An 18,843-nucleotide genomic window follows, 5' to 3' on the forward strand; every position below is an offset into this window, starting at 1 on the left:
TTGGTACAAACCCGGTACCATTCCCACGGTATTGATTAAAATATATAGTTATTATTAGGCCTGCTAACAAAATGAAAAAAATAAAAGCAAAAACAAACAAAAATCTACCACCATCACCACTGAGTATACTTAAGATAAAGTAAAATATGTTAATATATAAGTAGTCTCAACTTTTAAGGTTTTAAGATAGTTCAGAAATTCTCTAGCTGCACTTTGCTTCCTGCTTTCTGGTAATTGCTATATAACTTAAGATGAAAGCAAAGGTCTTGATCTACATGTATCTGAATATTGTATGTGTTTTTGTTTTTAAAGCCAAAAGAACGTGGTTCAACTAGAGTCCATGCCTTGAATAATGTCAATAAAGTTCTTCAAGTTTTACATCAGAACAATGTAAGCTTTTAAAGATAACTGTTTTCTTGGTTGAGTATGTAACTATGAACTCAAAACTCCTTATCTGCCAATTAGACTGTAGCCTAACTTGAGTCAGTCTCTCTCTCTCTCTCTCTCTCTCTCTCTCTCTCTCTCTCTCTCTCTGTGTAATTTCATAAAACTCAACACCAACTTCTTACTGTAGCTCCCAGTTAAACTTATGATGATGCCTCATTTATAATTAGAGGAGATATTTTTGTCATATAAAATGAACTTGTATTTCTTGTTCCGGAATGCCCAAGGGTGTGATAATCATAGATGGATGGAATGCTAACTTATTTTAAGAGTCTGATCAAAATTAGATGTGCAGCCAGGGTACTCTACACACACACACACACACACACACACACACACACACACACACACACTCTTACACTTAATTACAGAGGGTAATGTTCTACCTGCTCAAGGATCCTTGGACTTGTATTTATTCAACAGAAGCCCCTGTGTAGCACATAGAAACCACTTCTGAAATGTAGGAAAATTCAGAGGTATTTTGTGATACGGCAGGTAGAAAAAGGGACCTGCTGTTTAAAATAAAGAGTGACAAATCTCCCCTACGGTCAAGCCTTTGTCTGTGGCTATAGTAGTGGTTTGCATCCTTGTCTACGTGCACAATTTCTATAAACAGAAAAGCTGGGGAACAGGAATTAACACATTCTGGGTGGGTTTCATAGCCTATCTTAGTGTCTAGTGACCAGAGTTGCTTGACTTTTTCACATCTATGGATCAGGAAGGATCAGGAACACCCCTTTTGTTCTTGCTGTCTAGCAAGATGACAAACAGAGGGGTGTGTGTGTGCGCGTGCACACGTGCAGTCATCCTTTTTGTCTTTGTCTTTTTGCCTTGTTTTGAAAGAGGTTTCTTTCACAGATGCTTTTAAAAATTTTGCTACTTCTATAGTTGAGTATACCAGGCTGCTCACCAGAATTCAACCTTGGGATCTGGCAACCATATTATGAACCACTGGGTGGGGAGGGAGATTGATATACTTCACTCTAAGTCTGCTATGAAATAATAGATTGGTAGTTAAAAATTGGATGCTGCCAATTGATATATTATGGTGGAAGACATAAATCATAATGTTACATGGCTTATACTATATACTTATTATTTAGACAGGTAGGGGATGTTGTGACTGGAATAATTCGCAATTGATATTTGATACAATACCATCTTTTCAGGTGGAGCTGGTGAACATAGGAGGGACTGACATTGTTGATGGAAATCACAAACTGACTCTTGGATTGTTATGGAGCATAATTTTGCACTGGCAGGTGAGCAGACTTTATTCTCTCCTTTCATTCCTTGTACATGAAAAATTAATTTGCAATAGAAGACATTTGCAGCCTTTGGCTTCTGTCCAAAGGGCTGCATGGTGGACTCTGTATGTGCAGGCCTCGCATGCCTCCTGACCAGTCCTGAACCACTGGGAAAATGGGGAGCAACCTGAAATATAGTAGGAACATTTCAGATTGAGAAAAAGGGAAAAAAAGCTGTTGTGTGCGCAGAGGTGATTGTACGCACTGAAAATTGTGTCCGTTTACATTTACTGTATATCCTGCCTTGGGGTCCATTGAAAGCTCTCAAGTTTATAAATAAGATGTGCATCAGAAATGGTTCTGACTCCTTTGAATACACATTCCAGTTTCCAATGTGTTGATTTTGATTTCTACGTATTGCATTTTAATTTTAACTAAAGGTAGGTTAGCTAATCCTTAGAATTTGCTGTACTTCAGTAGTTGATGCAGTATACTGGACCATTCTGGAGACACGTTGGGAATACTGTGTACAGTTTTGGTCACTGTGTCTTAAGAAAGGATATTGCTGAACTGGAAAAGGTGCAGAAGAGGGCAACTAAGATGGTCAGGGGCCTGGAGCACCTTCCTTATGAGGCAATGCTACAGCATGTGGGGCTTTTTAGTTTAGAAAAGAAGTGATTAAGGGGAAACATGATAGCAGTAATAAAATTATGCATGGTGGGGAGAGTGAACAGAGAAATTTTTCTCCCTCTCTCACAACACTATAACCAGGGGACTTCCAATGAAACTGAAGGTCGGGAAATTTAGGACTGACAAGAGCAAGTACTTTTTCCACACAGAACATAATTCATCTATAGAATTCTTTGGGATGTTGTGATGGCCATTAGCTTAGATGGCTTTAAAAGGGGTTTAGACAAATTCATGGAGGACAGGTCTATCAATAGCTAGCAGTCTGGTGGCCATAGGCTGTCTCCAGCCTCAGAGGCACTATGCCTCTCAATACCAATTGCAGAGGAGCAACAGCAAGAGAGAAGGTGTGCTTCACCTCTTGCCTGTGAGCTTCCCAGAGGCATCTGATGGGCCACTGTGTGAAACAGGATGCTGGACTAGATGGTAGTTTGGCTTCATCCAGCTGGGCTGTTCTTAAGTTACGTTGTTTGCTGTTGCTTCAATAGGTGGTGCATTAAAGATAGCCTTTGGGGCCTAGAGGTCCAGCTGAGTTCCAGTAGTACTAATAAAACATTTTCAAAAACCTTAAAGTGCCTCAAGTGTACACACAAACACACCCCAAGCTGCAAACCTGCACTATTATCTAGGTGGTCCAGCTGTCCAGACAGCTGGTAAATACAGTGGTGTGACTGGCGATAACATGGTGCAATAACAACACTGTCTCCGCTTGGAATCTGGAGTCGAGTCCAATGTAAGCATTACGGTTATCATTGCAGTGTTATCGGTGTTGAGGATAGAAATACCTACGAAGTGTATAATCTAAAGTTCAACAATTCATAGAGAACATAGAAGTAGGTGTAATGAAAGAATGACTGTGAGCAAATGGTGCTATGTATGTACTTTGATTTTGTTGCTGTTAAAATGAGTAGTTTTTCCTTTTGCATTGTTTTATGATGTTTTTAATTGTTAATCATTGTTATGTTTTATAATTTTTATTTTAATTATTTTTAAATTTTAAGGTGTTTTAATCTAAACCGCCCTGAGCCTTTTGGAAGGGCGGTATAAAAGTTTTAATAAAATAATAATAATAATAATGCAGATTTTCAGAACCTGAGCATATACTAACTTATTCTTAAGCAACAGTTTTTGCTTAGAATAAGATCTCTTCTAACTTAGCAAGAGGGACCTAAGAAACTGGTGATTCTTTTATACTGAAGAGGGGGAGAGCAACTCTTCCTACCCAACAGCATCCCTCCAGTGGTGGCTGCTGGTTTCTACTTTATAGTTACTTTTAGAATGAGACCTTTTTGAACAAGGAAACATCTTATTTATTTTTGTATGTGAACTGCTTTGAGCACTCTGTGTGTGTGTGTGTATACGTATATGTATATGTATGTAGCATAGGTATATAAATATTCATGGTAGTAGTTTTGTGTATGTATTTGAAATTTTGTCTGTTTCAGGTGAAAGATGTCATGAAAGATATCATGTCAGACTTGCAACAAACAAACAGTGAAAAAATCCTCTTGAGCTGGGTGCGACAGTCCACTAGGCCTTATAGCCAAGTCAATGTTTTGAACTTCACCACAAGCTGGACAGATGGGCTTGCCTTCAATGCTGTGATTCACAGACATAAGTAAGTGGCTTCTAGTCAGATATTGTGGAGTGACCATGTTTTCATTCTAGCCTCCTTAACAGTGTTAAATGCTGAGTTATGAATTTTTTTTACATGGCAGTAAGTAATGATAGAATGAAACCTGCCAGTGTAGCATTTTCTTGGAGCACAGAGACTCTTGTTCCTGTGCTCAGTTTTAGATTAAAACGATTTCAAGTATTCTTATTTAAGAATACATTGGCACATACTAACTAGAAAGAAACCTAAGTTATTCTTATATAGATATAACTACTTTCAGTGACTGACATGTTACCTAAGGCAACACAAGCGATTCTGAACCATCCATGCTGCTGCAAGCACTAATGGTTCATGGTAGGGATGTTACGAACTGATTCAAATTGAACCTGGTTTGATTTGAACCTGCCCAGTCCAACTGGTTTGAACTTAAGCCAGATTGGCCTTAAAAAAAAAAGGCAGCTGGACCAAGTTTGAACTGGACCTGGCCCAGTCTAATATGGACCAGTTTGACCTGGCCTGAGGGGCTCTGCTTGTAACGGGGAATCGGATGAGGATTCTCCTTTACAAGCAAAGGGAATTCTGTCTCGAAAGAGTTCTAAGGGTGCCTGGGGCGGGGGTGGGTTGGCTTTGGCAGTGGCAGCAGCTCCTCCAAACTCTGCTGGTGCTCCCCCGCTAGAAGTGCGGGACAGCAGTGGCCCGGTTCCGGCCTCCATGCATGCATGAAGGCCATTTGCATGACCACTCTGTGGTCACTTAACAAACAGAGCCCCTTGAACTGGTTTGACTGAATGGATCAGATCACTAGCCAGACTGAACAAACTGAACAGCCAGAACTGGTTCTGTTCATACCCCTAGTTCATGGAACAGAGCCTGTCCATTGCTACTCAAGATTGTACAATCAGGCTTCTGTGGGGCTATGTACATTGGAAGTAATATATATATAGCACCATAGAAGTGCGATTGCACCTTTTAAAGTAGTGGTGGATGAGCCTTGTTCCACAACACCACAGCTGTTTGGACAGTTTAGATCCCTCCACGTTGTCCTGTATAACATGTCAGTGATAAGCACAGCCAAAGTGTATAGTAGGTGACATTTTGTTTTGCTTTTAAAATATACATGGGGGGAAACGTAGCAATCTAGAGCTTTTACTGAATACTAAATGCTTGAGATTTTATGTAATGTATAGATTAAAATTAGAATTATTTTTTATTGCAATAGTTAAAGTTTAATACGGTAGTATTGCATTAATGAAAACCATGAAGTGAAACCACTGGTACATAAAAAAAAATTGGGCTTCGTTTATTTATGAAGATGTCTTTGGTGGGGACAGCAGGAGTGGTAGAACTAATGAATTTCTTTCAATCCTGCTGAAGTTAATTGTGACTAAGGAACATTGAAAGCAAAGGAACAAGTTAGTCATTACTTTCACAAGCCATTGCTTTTGCAGCTAGAGACCATACTAATTTTAGCTGTTGCAGGGCCATACTGTGTAACACTTTTGAAATGTTTTGTCCTAATAATCTTTTGAAGACTGACTTTTCCTGTTTGACTCCCCACCTCCGATTTTGAATAAATCTCACAGTTTCAACCAGTAGTGATGAAGTACACATAGCGATGATGCTCTGATCACTTAGTTGAAACATTATTTCATTTGACCTAAATTCCAGGGACTGCAGGCAAGTAGTTTTCCTCAGTTCTCCACTTTCCTAGAACTGAGGAAAACAGTCAGAATGTAGATGGCTCTTTTTCTTCTTGTGCATGTCTATAGGAAATTATGGATCCATTCAGAATTATGGATCCATAACACCTAGAACTACTAGATTAATCATATAAACCAGTATGTGCTTCTTGATTTTCTTTTTTCTCTCCCCACCCTTTTTGCTTTCTGTTTAGACCTGAGTTGTTAAGCTGGGCAAAAGTGAATAAAATGTCTCCAACTGAAAGACTAGAACATGCCTTCAATGTAGCCAAAAATTATTTGGGGATAGAAAAATTATTGGATCCTGAAGGTATAGTATGATTTGATGGTTTTAAACTTTGGATATATCTACATTGTAGAATTATCCCAATGGTGTTTTACTTTAACATAACTACAGTATCAAATATAAAGAGACAGGAGTGCTACAGATGTTTTAATAATCTTAATTGTTTGTTTCTCCTTACTTTCTGTCAGTCTCTCAGGTTTCCATTGTCTTTTTGGGGGGTAAAACTTGGCAGCAAAATGATGGGGTAAAGGGCTGAAATATTGAGACTTTCTTGTGTTGCTGAATCATTTTAGTGAAACAAACAAAACAGATTAATTGGATATGTGGGTGTAGCCTTATGCTTTGGGCATGATTTTCAGTTTGAAAACCTGCAAGAATATTCATTGTACATCTCATTTTTTCAGATGTAGCTGTGCAGCTTCCTGATAAGAAATCAATTATCATGTACTTGACATCCTTATTTGAAGTTCTTCCTCAGCAAGTTACCATGGAAGATATTCGAGAAGTTGAAACTCTTCCAAGGAAATACAAAAGGGAATGTGAAGAAGCAGATATACAGGTGGTGTGTGCTAATGACTTCCCATTTCTATCTTAGTATTATGTCATACAGCATTTAAAACTGTCTCCCAGATGAGAAATTCAGAGTATCTTCATCCTTGACACCGTTGATAGCAGTATACCAAAACAACTTGTATAGTCAGTAGATTCTGTGTTCCTCTCCTTCAGTGCAAACAGACATTACTGTTGTTCTTTTCCTTTGCTGTTTTTCTCCTATAACTTTACTAAATCGGTCATCTTTCCCCCCCTTCCTTACTGTGAGTTGCCCTTATCTAGTTGCCTCTTAAAAAAAAAATAAAATCTGTTGCCCCACTTAACCTCCCTTCTCTGCCACACATTTAATTATTCTCTTTGTTCTTTTCCTTTTGTGTTTAAGGGAGTCCTTTTAGTTTTCTTAGTCTCAGATGACAGTCACTACCTTGAAACGTGCTATTGGCAGCTAATACAACTGAGCCCTCACAGGTGTACTTGTGGTCACAAAACATAGTACCTGTTAAACCCTGACCAGCTGAAGTGTCTGAACAGTCTTTAAAGAAGCCCATGTAGAGAGAACGTTTCAGCAATTCAAATGAGAAATAATCAATGCATTGATAAACATAGCCTGGTATGACTGAGCAATGGGCACTGTTTGTGCACTAGCCAATCCCGGGCAAAAGCACTCTTGGCTATATCATCTGTGAGCAAGTTCAGGTACTGGAACACAGTGAACCTGGTCCTTCAAGGGGAGTGCAATCCCATCCAGAATAGTCTGTCACCAGCTTTTGTGGTCAAGAGCACATCTGTCTTGTCTAGATTTCATTTAAACTTTTTTGTTCTCATCCAGTCCATCTTTCATTTCAGATACTGACCTGTAGGCACTGATCGTTGATTTTGAGGAGCATTGCCTCTAAGTGCACAGACTTTTGTGCTATGTATATATTTCATTTGTAATGACAAAACGGTGGTACCACATGATATTTTTGTCCTTTGTGCTCATACCAATTATAGTGTATATTTTTAATGCCACAGGCAGATATCTTCCTTCCATTGGATTGGTTTACAGAATGCACTCCAGTTAATATTTCAAGCATTTGAAAGGAAATCTTGCTAAATGCTTGTCAGAAACCACAGGTTTGGGGTTACACACAACACACGAGCTTCTGGAAATTGGGCTGTGACATTAGTTCATACTTGGCAAGAACAGGCTATTTTTGCAATTGAAGTCTTTTCAGAGTAGAACTGATCAGATGTCCGTGTTTTACTGTAAGTATGTTGCAGTTTTCTTCAGAAATATATATCTACTATCTAGGCCAGGCGCAGAGCATCTGTGCTTCTAGTTCTCCCCCATTCCGCCCCCCCCGTTGTCCCCAGCCTCCCCCTCCCCCCCCACACACTTACCCCACAGCGCTCCTGCCTTGTGGTCAGCAGGCGGGCTGGAGAGGGAGGCTCAGCCACCCTCCCGCCGCTTGCCCACCGCCATCGTCTTCTCCCCACTGCCAGAGCTTCTATCTTTTGGCCTGCAGGTGGGCCAGAGAGGGAGGCTGTGCCACCCTCTCCACTGCCCACCCGCCGCCATTCCCCCGATGCTCTTGCCTTTTGGTTGGCAGGTGGGCTGGAGAGGGAAGCTCCACCACCCGCCCACTGCCATTCCCCCCAGCGGTCCTACTTTTTGGCCCTGTGGCTAACTGGCAGCTGCTTGTGAACTTTCGTGAGAGCTGCCACGCATGGGATTAGCCATGGGTAAATCTTAAAAGACATAAATATATAGAAGATAGATAGCATCAGATGATCATATCAAGAAAAAAATGTGATCTTAATTTTTGTGCGATACTGCTTTCATGTGGAGCCTTATTTTTTAAAGTGTTAAAGTAAAAACATCACAACTTAACAGCTTGTATGTGTGGCATTTCGGCACTGCTTAATTACCTAAATTATTTTTGTGTACATAATTAAAAGTGTCTTTACAATGTTGTCCTTTTTCTCCCTAAGAATAATTAGGGAAACCAGGACAATTTCTTAATAATTTGAATGGAAACCATCTTAATTCTTAGATAAATGTGTGACATATTTGACTGGTGATACATGTGGTGTCTCCATGTGGGTGTGTCTGTAAGATGATTAGTTAGATCTCCCTGGAGACTCTGAAGCAATGGTTTACTGAATACTAGCTTTTTGGGGAGTAACAATAGGATTGTTAAATTTTAGATTTGCTTGGAGGCATTGGATTGGCTAATGTGGGAAGCAGGGGTGCTGGATTGGCTAATGTGGGAAGCAAGGATACTGGACTAGATGGATGTTTGGTATCTGGTCAACTAGGACTCTTAAGTTCATAGTAAAATGTCCAGAATTACCTGTAAATGTGGGAAAATCTCACATATACAGCTGTGAAATCTGTATTCTGTATTACCCTGGAATTTTCCTCTGTGACTCTGATTTAGTTTGAGTTTCTGCAGCTGAGATTGAGATTGTTCAGTCTATGTCAAAGTCAGAGTATCTTTAACAAATTATTTGATATTTATACTTTTTGTGCTATTAAATAATATCATTTATTTCTTAAAAATTCTTGCGACTTCAACCTTGTCTGATTGCTGATATTTACTTGCAAATAATAAGAATTAAATTGGAACATTTACTGCAATGTCTTAACTTCTCTTGATGTATTAGTGAGCTCAGGAATGATCACATTGCAAGATTTTTTTAAAAAATTGTTATTGATATTGATTAACAAATTAAATTTTTTGCAGTGAGCAGGGGATTGGACTAGATGGCCTACAAAACTCTTCTGACTCTAGTTCTAGGAATTAAAGCGATAGTCGTCCATTTACTGAAGCCTTTAGGGGTTTTCTTGTGTTTATTTGCAACTAACTAGCAAGTTAACAGCAAAATGTAAAAAGATATTTAGAATTGTCCATTCCTGATTGACAATTAATTTAAGATACACATCAGCAAAAATATACTTAAATGATGTTGTATTCTTGTTTGATTCCTAGAAACTTATTCCCATTTATCTCTGCTCTTTCTGTGCCCTTCCTTTCTCTTAACCCAAATTCCAAGCTAGAGTTTTTGATTTAGAGGCCTGTGGAAGGTGTTCAGACTGAGAATACTGATCCAGCTTGTCCAAGGAAATAATGGTTTTATGATACCTTTTAAGATAGCATACCCTGCCTGACACCCAATCTTACGTCCTGGCAACCCCTATCTGTGTGACAGTGCAGTAAAGCTAAAGTGCCCACCTTGTTCCTAATTGGTAGCTGCCAGGTTGGGGTGTCTCGCTTTTGGTATAGGCATGTGGCCTGTAAATGTATGTGCAGATCTTTGTTTGACAGCGTTTGACAGCAATCTCAGATTGCTTCTGAGAGTGTTTGTTGGCACTTCTGAAGGGTCTCTGTAGTGCACATCACTCTTTCCATCCCCTCTTTCCAAGATATGAGTTATCTTCATATGTGACTCTCTGGGCCAAGCTAGATATTTGGGACAACCACATGTTAAATGTTTTTCTATAAACTGGTGGTAGTGGGGGAACTACTTTTTATTCCAAAAGGAACACTGAGGGAAAGGGAGTGAAATGTTATTTAGCTGCTCCAAACAGTTTACTCTCTTTTTGGCTAACAGTTACTTCTCTGTTCAGCTAACTTTTTAGATTGTGAGCCCTTTTGGGACAGGGTTCTATCTTATTTCTCTGTCTAAACCACCCTGAGCCATTTTTGGAAGGACGGTATAGAAATCGACTAACTAACTAACTTCTGCAAATGGAACCAGGTGGGGGAAAGTGCCTAAAAGTATCAAGGCACAGTGAAATAAGATGGAGAAGGGGTGGGGCTTTATCTCATGCACCTCCTCACCCCTACTTTATAGGTGAACATGACAGTTGCATATTTCACCTCGTTGCTCTAACAACTTGTTTGGCCCTCTGGAAACTACCTTAATATCTTCTCCATTTAGTATTTGCATGTGTGCAGGAAGGGAATAAGTGGAGGACCATGGAAACATTAATGGTAGCCAACCCTCTTGTTATCCTTCTAGGAGTGAAAGGAGAGGACCTTTGTTCATTTATTTTTGCCTTGCAGAGTACAACATCTGAAGATGACCATGGAGATTCCAGAGCTGAAACACCCAGCACTGTAACAGAAGTGGATATGGATTTGGACAGTTATCAAATAGCTCTGGAAGAAGTTCTCACCTGGTTGCTCTCTGCTGAAGACACATTCCATGAGCAAGAAGATATTTCTGATGATGTTGAGGATGTCAAGGAACAGTTTGCTGCACATGAAGTAGGTTTTTGGGAAGTGGGTTCAGTGCTTTTTTTGTGGTGGTACTCCGCTGGTACTGTATACTGGCACCTTTCCCCCATCAGGATCACAGCCCCTGGCAGGTTTTTGTCTTAGTTTTTATCTTCGGCAGTAGCACAGCAAAAGGCAAGTACTTTCCCCCAGTACCCAAAACACAGCCCACGCCAGTCCCCTGGGCCACTTCCCAATCCCCAACAGCCTACCATGCTGTGCCAGTCATCTTCTCTCCAGTGCTACAGCCCCCATCCATGCTTCTCTGGAGCCTGCTACAAGCTAGTGCCACCACCACAGCATTTATCCTTCTAGTATATAATGGAATCTGAGAACAAAAGAAAACACAAAACCTTATTTGGATTCAAAATATATCAAAATATCAGAAAAGAATCCAAATACCAGATTGTATGATTAAGTGCTGTCAAGTCGGTGTCGACTCTTAGCGACCACATAGATAGATTCTCTCCAGGATGATCTTGGCCTTCTTCAACTTGGCCTTTTAGGTCTCTCAGTGGTGCATTCATTGCTGTCATAAGCGAGTCCATCCACCTTGCTGCTGGTCGTCATCTTCTCTTTCCTTCACCTTTTCCCAGCATTATGGACTCCTCAAGGGAGTTGGTTCTTCACATAATGTGTCCAAAGTATGATAGTTTGAGCCTGGTCATTTGTGTCTAGAGTGAGAATTCTGGATTGATTTGTTCTATGATCCATTTGTTTGTTTTCCTGGCTGTCTGTGGTATCCTCAAGAGTCTTCTCCAGCACCAAAGTTCAAAAGCGTCAATGCTTTTTAAAATCTTGCTTCTTCAAAGTCCAGATTTCTCATCCATAGAGTATCACAGGAAAAAACATTGTCTGAATGAATCTAATCTTTGTAGGTATAGACTCGTCTTGGCATCTAACTGGGCATACCCCTGCTAACCTGGCAAAGAGGCACCTTTTAATGTGGTGATCCTTTTTATTTAGCAGGGGAGAGTAACTGGCCCTATCCACCCCCAGCACAGTACCTCCAGTGGCTGTTGCTGGTGTCTATCTTATGTTTCTTTTTAGATTGTGAGCACTTTGGGGACAGGGCTCCATCTTATTTATTTGTTATTCCTCTGTGTAAACCTCCCTGAGCCATTTTTGGAAGGGCGGTATAGAAATTGAATAAGTAAAATAAAAATAATAAAATAAAATTATAAACGAAATATCCTTTCCAAGGCCTTCATTGAAGCTCTACCAAGTGCTAGACTGCGGTGTATTTCTTGACTGCTGGATCCTTTACTGTTGATGGTTGATCCTAAAAGGCAGAAGCTATCCACCACTTCAATGTCTTCATTATCAATTCTGAGGCTGGTTGCTGTACTTGTTGTCATTAGTTCAGTCTTCTTTACATTTAGTTGTCTCATTTTTTTCATTGCGCTCCTTGACTTTCAATGCTAGAGCTTGCAGATCATCTGCAATGTCAGCTATCAGAGTGGTGTCATCAACTTAGCGCAGGTTATTGATGTTTCTTCCTCCAACTTTTAAACCACCTTCATCTTCTTCCAGTCCAGCTTCTCTCAGTATATGTTCAGCATATAAGTTGAATAAATAAGGAGAAAGTAGACAGCCTTGTCTTCTTTGCCAATCTGGAACCAGTCTGTTTCACCATGTTCCGTTTGGACTGTGGCTTCCTGTCCTATGTATAGGTTTCTAATGAGAGCAATGAGATGTTCTGGGATGCCCATTTTCCTAAGGATTTTATACAACTTCACATGGTTGACAGAATCAAAGGCTTTTCTGTAGTCAATGAAGCACATATTTACTTCTTTTTTATATTCTTTGGCTTTCTCAGTTACCCAGCATGCATCAGCAATAATGTCTCCTGTTCCTCAGTCTTTTCTGAAACCAGCTTGAACATCAGGCATTTCCCTTCCACGTAGGGATCTAATCACTTTGTTGTGATCACTTTGTTGTATGGATGCATTTTATCAGTGTTGATGAATTATATTGAATGCAGTTCATATAGCTTTTAATCACATAGTCTTATTATTAGTATTATAAAATACTGTATACTGATGTTTTAATATAATATTAATAAGACTATGTGATTAAAAACTATCCAAACTGCATTCAATATAATTCATCAACACTGATACAATGTATCCATACATCACAACAAAGTTCATAAACAATGATAACTAGGATCTCATAAGAGTGATCTCTGTATGTCCAACCAGAAAGAGTAAATCATATGATTCATTCCCAAAATATTGTGCTATCAATAGATGGAGGAAGTGTAGACAAGGAGTGAGTCGTCATGGAGGGCAAAAGAAGGACTTGCTTGAGAGGAAAGGGAAGGCAGATAAGGAGGAGAGAAAGGCGAACAAGGGCCGTGGTGGACTCGGGACAGGAGGTGTCACTTTCTATGGGTTGGGAGGAGGGGTCTTTCTTTTGGGCATGTTTTTTTTGGAATTCTTGATCTGATTTATTGAGAAAAATTAGTTTAGAACAATTAATAGTTAAAATATGATGATTATATCCAGAATTCCTTGTTTAAAATATTTTTTAAACAGTCTTTCACTCGTTATGTTCTTATTATGTTCTGGAAAACAAATATTTCAGTCTTGTATTATGAAATATTTTAGTATTATTAAGGGGTAAAGGTGAATTTACTGCTGTATAGTACTGCCATAGTCTGGTTTGTGAATTTTGATCATTTTGGGTAGACAGTCTGTGTGTAGCCCCCTGGAAATGAATAGGAGTCAATATACAGTATGTGGGTGTTATTTAAGAGTATCAGCATCTTAAAAAAACAAAAACACCAGTTAGAACTATTCAGCCCACTTTCCTTTCACTGTCTCTACAACTGGACTAAATCTGGTTCAAATCGAGGTCCACAAGTTAGATCTCTTGCACCTTAAATGTTCATGTGTCCACCATCTTGGATCAAGGTGGATGACATCATTACAGACTATACACCATTGTGGTGTCCCTGTGTGTCACTCACTACAACTGTACCAAATTTGGTTCAAATCTGTTCGATAGTCCTCAAGTTAGTGCACTTGTGCCTCAAAAGTTCATACACCCACCATCTTGAATTGGAGTGGATGACATCATCATACACCATCCCATTTTGGCATCCCTATGTCTCTACAGCTGTAGCAAATTTGGTTCAAATCGGTTAGGTGGTTCACAAGTTAGCCCACTTGCGCCTCAAATGTTTACATGTCTGCCATCTTGGATTGGGGTGGATGACATCATCACAAACTATGCCGTTGAGGTATCCTTATGTGTCCCTATAACTGTATCTGATTTGGTTCATATTGGTTGGTAGGGGACACACACACACACAGAGAGAATGCTGGGTGAGCTCATAAAGACATGTGTGCTAACACTTAGTCATTCAGCGCCAAATTACATGTGCCTTTGTGTTAAATGAAGAGTTGGCCCTGGCACACCTAGTCATTCTTTAGACAACACAACACACACAACACCCCACACCACACCACACACTGCTTTTAAAACAAAGTTCCCAAAATGGTTTACGTACAGAAATAAATTAATAAATAAATTAAATGGCTACCTGTCTCCAAAGGGATCACAATCTAAAAAGAACCATAAGACACCAGCAACAACCATTGGAGGGATGCTGTGCTGGGGATAGATAGGGCCGTTGCTCTCCCCCTGCTAAATAAAGAGAATCCCCACTTTTAAAAGGGGCCTCTGCTCGGTTAGCAGGGGATCAAGACAAGAGCAGATTTGCAGGGTGGAATCTGTCTTAGACGTGGGGTATGAGGGATTTAGCCACATAATGGGGCAGCGGGGAAATGACTTGATTAGCAAGCCAGAGGTTTCCAGTTTGAATCCCCGCTGGCATGCTTCCCAGACTATGGGAAACACCTATATCGGGCAGCAGTGATAGAGGAAGAAGCTGAAAGGCATCATCTCATACTGTGTGGGAGATGGCAAAGGTAAACCCCTCTTGTATTCTACCAGAAAACCACAAGGCTCTGTGGTGGCCAAGAGTCGACACCGACTTGACGGCACACTTTACCTTTACCTAGGGGGGATTAAATCCTTTCTCGTTATCACCCCATCTGCATCTGTCTACCTGGAGCTGGTGTTTGTCCTGGGACAGTAGTTCAGCCCACCCACATACAGAATGCCTCTTTGAGCTGGTGCCCACTAGCACTGGCAAGAAAGATGGCTTTGTAGTGTTGAAGCCAAATCATCGGCACATCACCCTTGGCATCGCAGGGAGGCGGTGACTCCCAGTGCTTACAACCACAGAGTGATCTTGTGCACAGCACTAGAGAGGACTGTTGAAGGGATTCAGAGCCAGAGAAGCCCCAGTGACGTCTTGAAAGGTGTCCTGGGAAACACAGCACTTTCCAGTGCTTTCTCCATAAGGGCTGGGAGCCACTGCCTCCCCACTGGGCCAGGAACAATGTGCAGATGATTCGTTATTGATGCTTGAAAGCCAAATCTTTGCACAGTCCTGACAGCCACCATGACACATCCATGCATTATCTAAAAACCAAGAATTTTTTTAATTCAGGACAATTATTTTATTAACATGTGCATTTATGTGGTTTTAATTAATTAAAACTCATATGATGGATTAACTAACACTTGAGCAGCAGCCCTCATTTTAATATATACTTTATAGAAGGCTGTATAGTCTATAATCCTCCAAGCTGCATACAGTCTGTCAGCCATGTATAGTGAACTATCAAGGTCTCAATACAAAAGCAGGGAAAATGGTCAAGTATCTGACACATCACAAAAAGATGTGGCTTATGGTCTGTGTTCAGCTTGGTGGGTCATAGATCGTGTTATATATTTACAACAAATTCTTTTTTCTTCCTTGCTCATATTTTCTTTGCATACCTCTTGTTAAAAGTGACAGGCTAAAAATAGGTTGGTTGTATTTGGCCACGCTTGGTTTCAGGAGCTAGTTTTTGAGCTTCAATAGCCATGTTCTCATGACCCACAATCATAGTTAAAGTTAAAGTGTTTGCTATGGTTCATGAGCTAGGCATGCTCCAACAGAGCGTGATGTGAGAACTCGTGCTTCAGTGCTGATTGTAGTCTACTGTCATGGTTAAACTATGATCGGATCATTATTACTGATCGTAGTGGCAGGACTCCAATAGGCACAAAAGCATAGGTTCTCACATCATACTCCATGGGAGCATGTCCAGCTCGCTGATTGTATTTAACCCTTTAACTACAATTGTGCAGGGTGTGAGAATGTGGCTGTTAAGAATAATTAAATTACATAATCATCCAAGGACTTATTCTCAAGATACCTGTGCATCTTTTTCTTCGCAATAAATGTTACCAAAATATTTTGCTTAGTTTCTGTTGTAGTGCATTTCATTTCAGACTTAATATTACAGTCGTAATGTTTGTCTGAAGGCCCCTTTTCTAACGTGTCTTGTTTCTTTTTGATGAGGTCTGCCTCCTTGGTCATATAGTACTGGTCTGTGAGTTATACTAGCTGCGTGGAAGCCAGTCTCCACGTGATTATTTTTTCTATGCTATCAGAATAAAATGGACCAGATCAGAATTGCTAATTCAGGTATGCCTAAAAGCTTTAACACATCCAGTGTGATTCTTGATCTTTTTAGTCACTATGAACACCATTCTACATTACTTCTTTTCATAGTCTGCTTGGTTCCAGAGACAGTTCTCCATTCAGCAATTGTGGCTGCCATTCAAGAAACACAAACCTGTGTTTGTATTTAATCCATAAAATACACAAACATGATGATATATCAGTGATGAAATATGCATTGCACTGCTCCAAAGACAAACTTCAAATGACCTTTTTAATGCGTAAAAGATATTAAAATAATTTACAGATTTTTACACAAAGTTAAAACAAAACCGAGCAAAAGTTTTGGTGCAATACATCATCCTCAGTGCTGTATTTAGCATGCCAGCTGAAGACACTCAAATACAGAAGCTGAGTACAGAAAACAGCAGACAGACAGTACATAACACCAGAAGAGAGTAGATGCTTTTGCCGAGAAGATAGTGACTCTTCCATGACTGATGTATCTCATGGCGTCTTTCATCTCATCAATGTTAATATTAGGATTCAATTGTTGTATCAACATTTCTTCCTTGAACTTACTTCTTATTAAATTTCCTTCAATAGCCAATATTGAACCTAAACTTTTGTTTAGGTCACTGTTCCACTGTGGTGTTCTTTCATATGTATCGCCCCCAGTTTTGTTTGATTTTTAATATGTTGCATATCAGTCAAATGGTCTTTATCTTTTCATCAGTGGTCTTCCTGTTTCCCCAACATAGAATGCTGAACATTCCACACATTCAATTTTATACACTACCCCCTTCACCTTACACCAACCCTCATCCTCCTCAAAGATAGAACAGGCCCTCCCTTCACATCTATTACCATACAACTGGGATTTAACTAAATGTTGTTTTAAAGTTTTAGGTGCTGTACAAACAACTTTAGCCTTAACTCCATGTCTACTCAAAATTTTCTATACCTGCCATGCAAATCAATCGGTTATAAAAGGTATTTTTTAATGCCAACCATCTTTTCACAAACGTTATACTCCTACTCCTACATAGTGGAAGTTTATAACTACTCACTTGAATCAACTCTTCAGCCTTTTCCTTGGATGTCACAATGTGTTCACTAGGTGACATGGCTATAGCCCTTTGTACTTACATTCTTAACTATCTGCTCATTCACAATTCTGGTATGTGCTGAACTACTATTGATTAAAATATCCTTTTTCATGAGCTTCCTATACCCACCTAGTTTCCATGTAGCCCCTACAAATTTGGATTTCAGTATTTAAAAATGATAATCATCCCTGTTGATTAGGTTGTTCCTTCGTTAATCTTAGATTTCCTAGACTATTGAGCTCCCCAAGCTTTCTATCAGCATGATCTTTATTTTTAGTAATAATCAAGATATCAGTATATCTCTTGTACAGTATTATATCTCGATCTATACACCTCTCAATAGAATTCATGTAGGAAATGGCAAGTAAAGGCACAAGTCAGTTTCCCATAGCCAAGCCTCATTTTTGTGAGAAATACTTTCAATTAAATCTAAACAAATTACATTGTAAACAGACAGCAGTCAAATCACCAGTTTCCTTAACTGATAAGCCATAACAGTTTATCCCCCGCTTATTGCCCCATAACAAATGCTGTACACTCTCCCTAGCTCCTTGATATCAATATTAGTATATAGTGCCTCCGCATCAAAACTTTCCATATACAGTACACCCCCTCCATGTTACCAATACTTTGTACAGTAATGCTTCCAACACCTATTTGGTGTTTTGTAAATGCATTGGGACAAAATAAAACAGTGGTGTTAATATTTTAGTCAGTAACTGACTTAATCTGCTGGGCCATCACACCCTGAAATAACAGGTCTAACCTTAATTGATGCTGCTTCTACATTCTCAAACGCAATTCCATCCATTTTATGTGTTTTAACTAATAAATACATTACAGGGCAATGGGGATGATTATTATCCCAACGCTCTTGCAATCTCCCACTAATATTCTGCTCTTTATAGTTCTGCAATCTGATAAATGAACCTGAGCAATTGCCTGATCCCTCTGTTGACTGATAACAAAATCTCCCCCTGAATCATTAAGAGGCCCTCAATATTTCCTCATCCCGATCGACTTTTAGTTGTTTCAGTTCATTCCTTTGATATTTAGTCAAATTGTCTTTCTGGAACCTCTATTCCTTCTCCAATAACCTGTTCAACTCATCAGAAACAATTATAATCAGATGATCTATTGCTGGGCATTCTGGTGGTGCTCTGTTCCTTACCCTCTGAAAAGGACAATTTTTCTCCAGTTGTTGCTTGTTTTTGATGTTTCTTCATCAGCCAGTAATAACTTTCCTCATTAGCCAAGCATCAAACATGTATTTTGACAGAGATGAAATCAACCTTGTGTAAATACACAACGTGGCTTACACCTCTGATGGATGGAACTAATTGCACTGTTTTTTTTAAAATAGTAGTCCTTGTAGTTCAGTGATGTTTCTAAAGGGAAGGAGGTGGGTCAA

General features: G+C 39.6%; 1 protein-coding gene across 12 annotated transcripts in view; it reads left to right on the forward strand.

Annotated features, from left to right (window-relative positions):
• The window catches only part of UTRN (utrophin), a 567,675-nt gene that overhangs the window by 110,268 nt on the left and 438,564 nt on the right, over positions 1 to 18,843 (forward strand). For 7 of the 12 annotated variants that reach the window (XM_053290644.1, XM_053290686.1, XM_053290679.1 and 4 more), the window contains exons 5-10: positions 313 to 390; positions 1,614 to 1,706; positions 3,824 to 3,996; positions 5,888 to 6,003; positions 6,384 to 6,541; positions 10,584 to 10,787. In XM_053290644.1, the coding sequence (XP_053146619.1) occupies positions 313 to 390; positions 1,614 to 1,706; positions 3,824 to 3,996; positions 5,888 to 6,003; positions 6,384 to 6,541; positions 10,584 to 10,787 (822 nt within the window). Of the gene's footprint in view, positions 1 to 312; positions 391 to 1,613; positions 1,707 to 3,823; positions 3,997 to 5,718; positions 5,832 to 5,887; positions 6,004 to 6,383; positions 6,542 to 10,583; positions 10,788 to 18,843 lie in introns of those variants that run through there. The other 5 variants (XM_053290663.1, XM_053290751.1, XM_053290671.1 and 2 more) reach the window with 2 other exon arrangements.

This window comes from Hemicordylus capensis, chromosome 1 (genome assembly GCF_027244095.1).
Source record: "Hemicordylus capensis ecotype Gifberg chromosome 1, rHemCap1.1.pri, whole genome shotgun sequence".
Classification (NCBI taxonomy): domain Eukaryota; kingdom Metazoa; phylum Chordata; class Lepidosauria; order Squamata; family Cordylidae; genus Hemicordylus; species Hemicordylus capensis.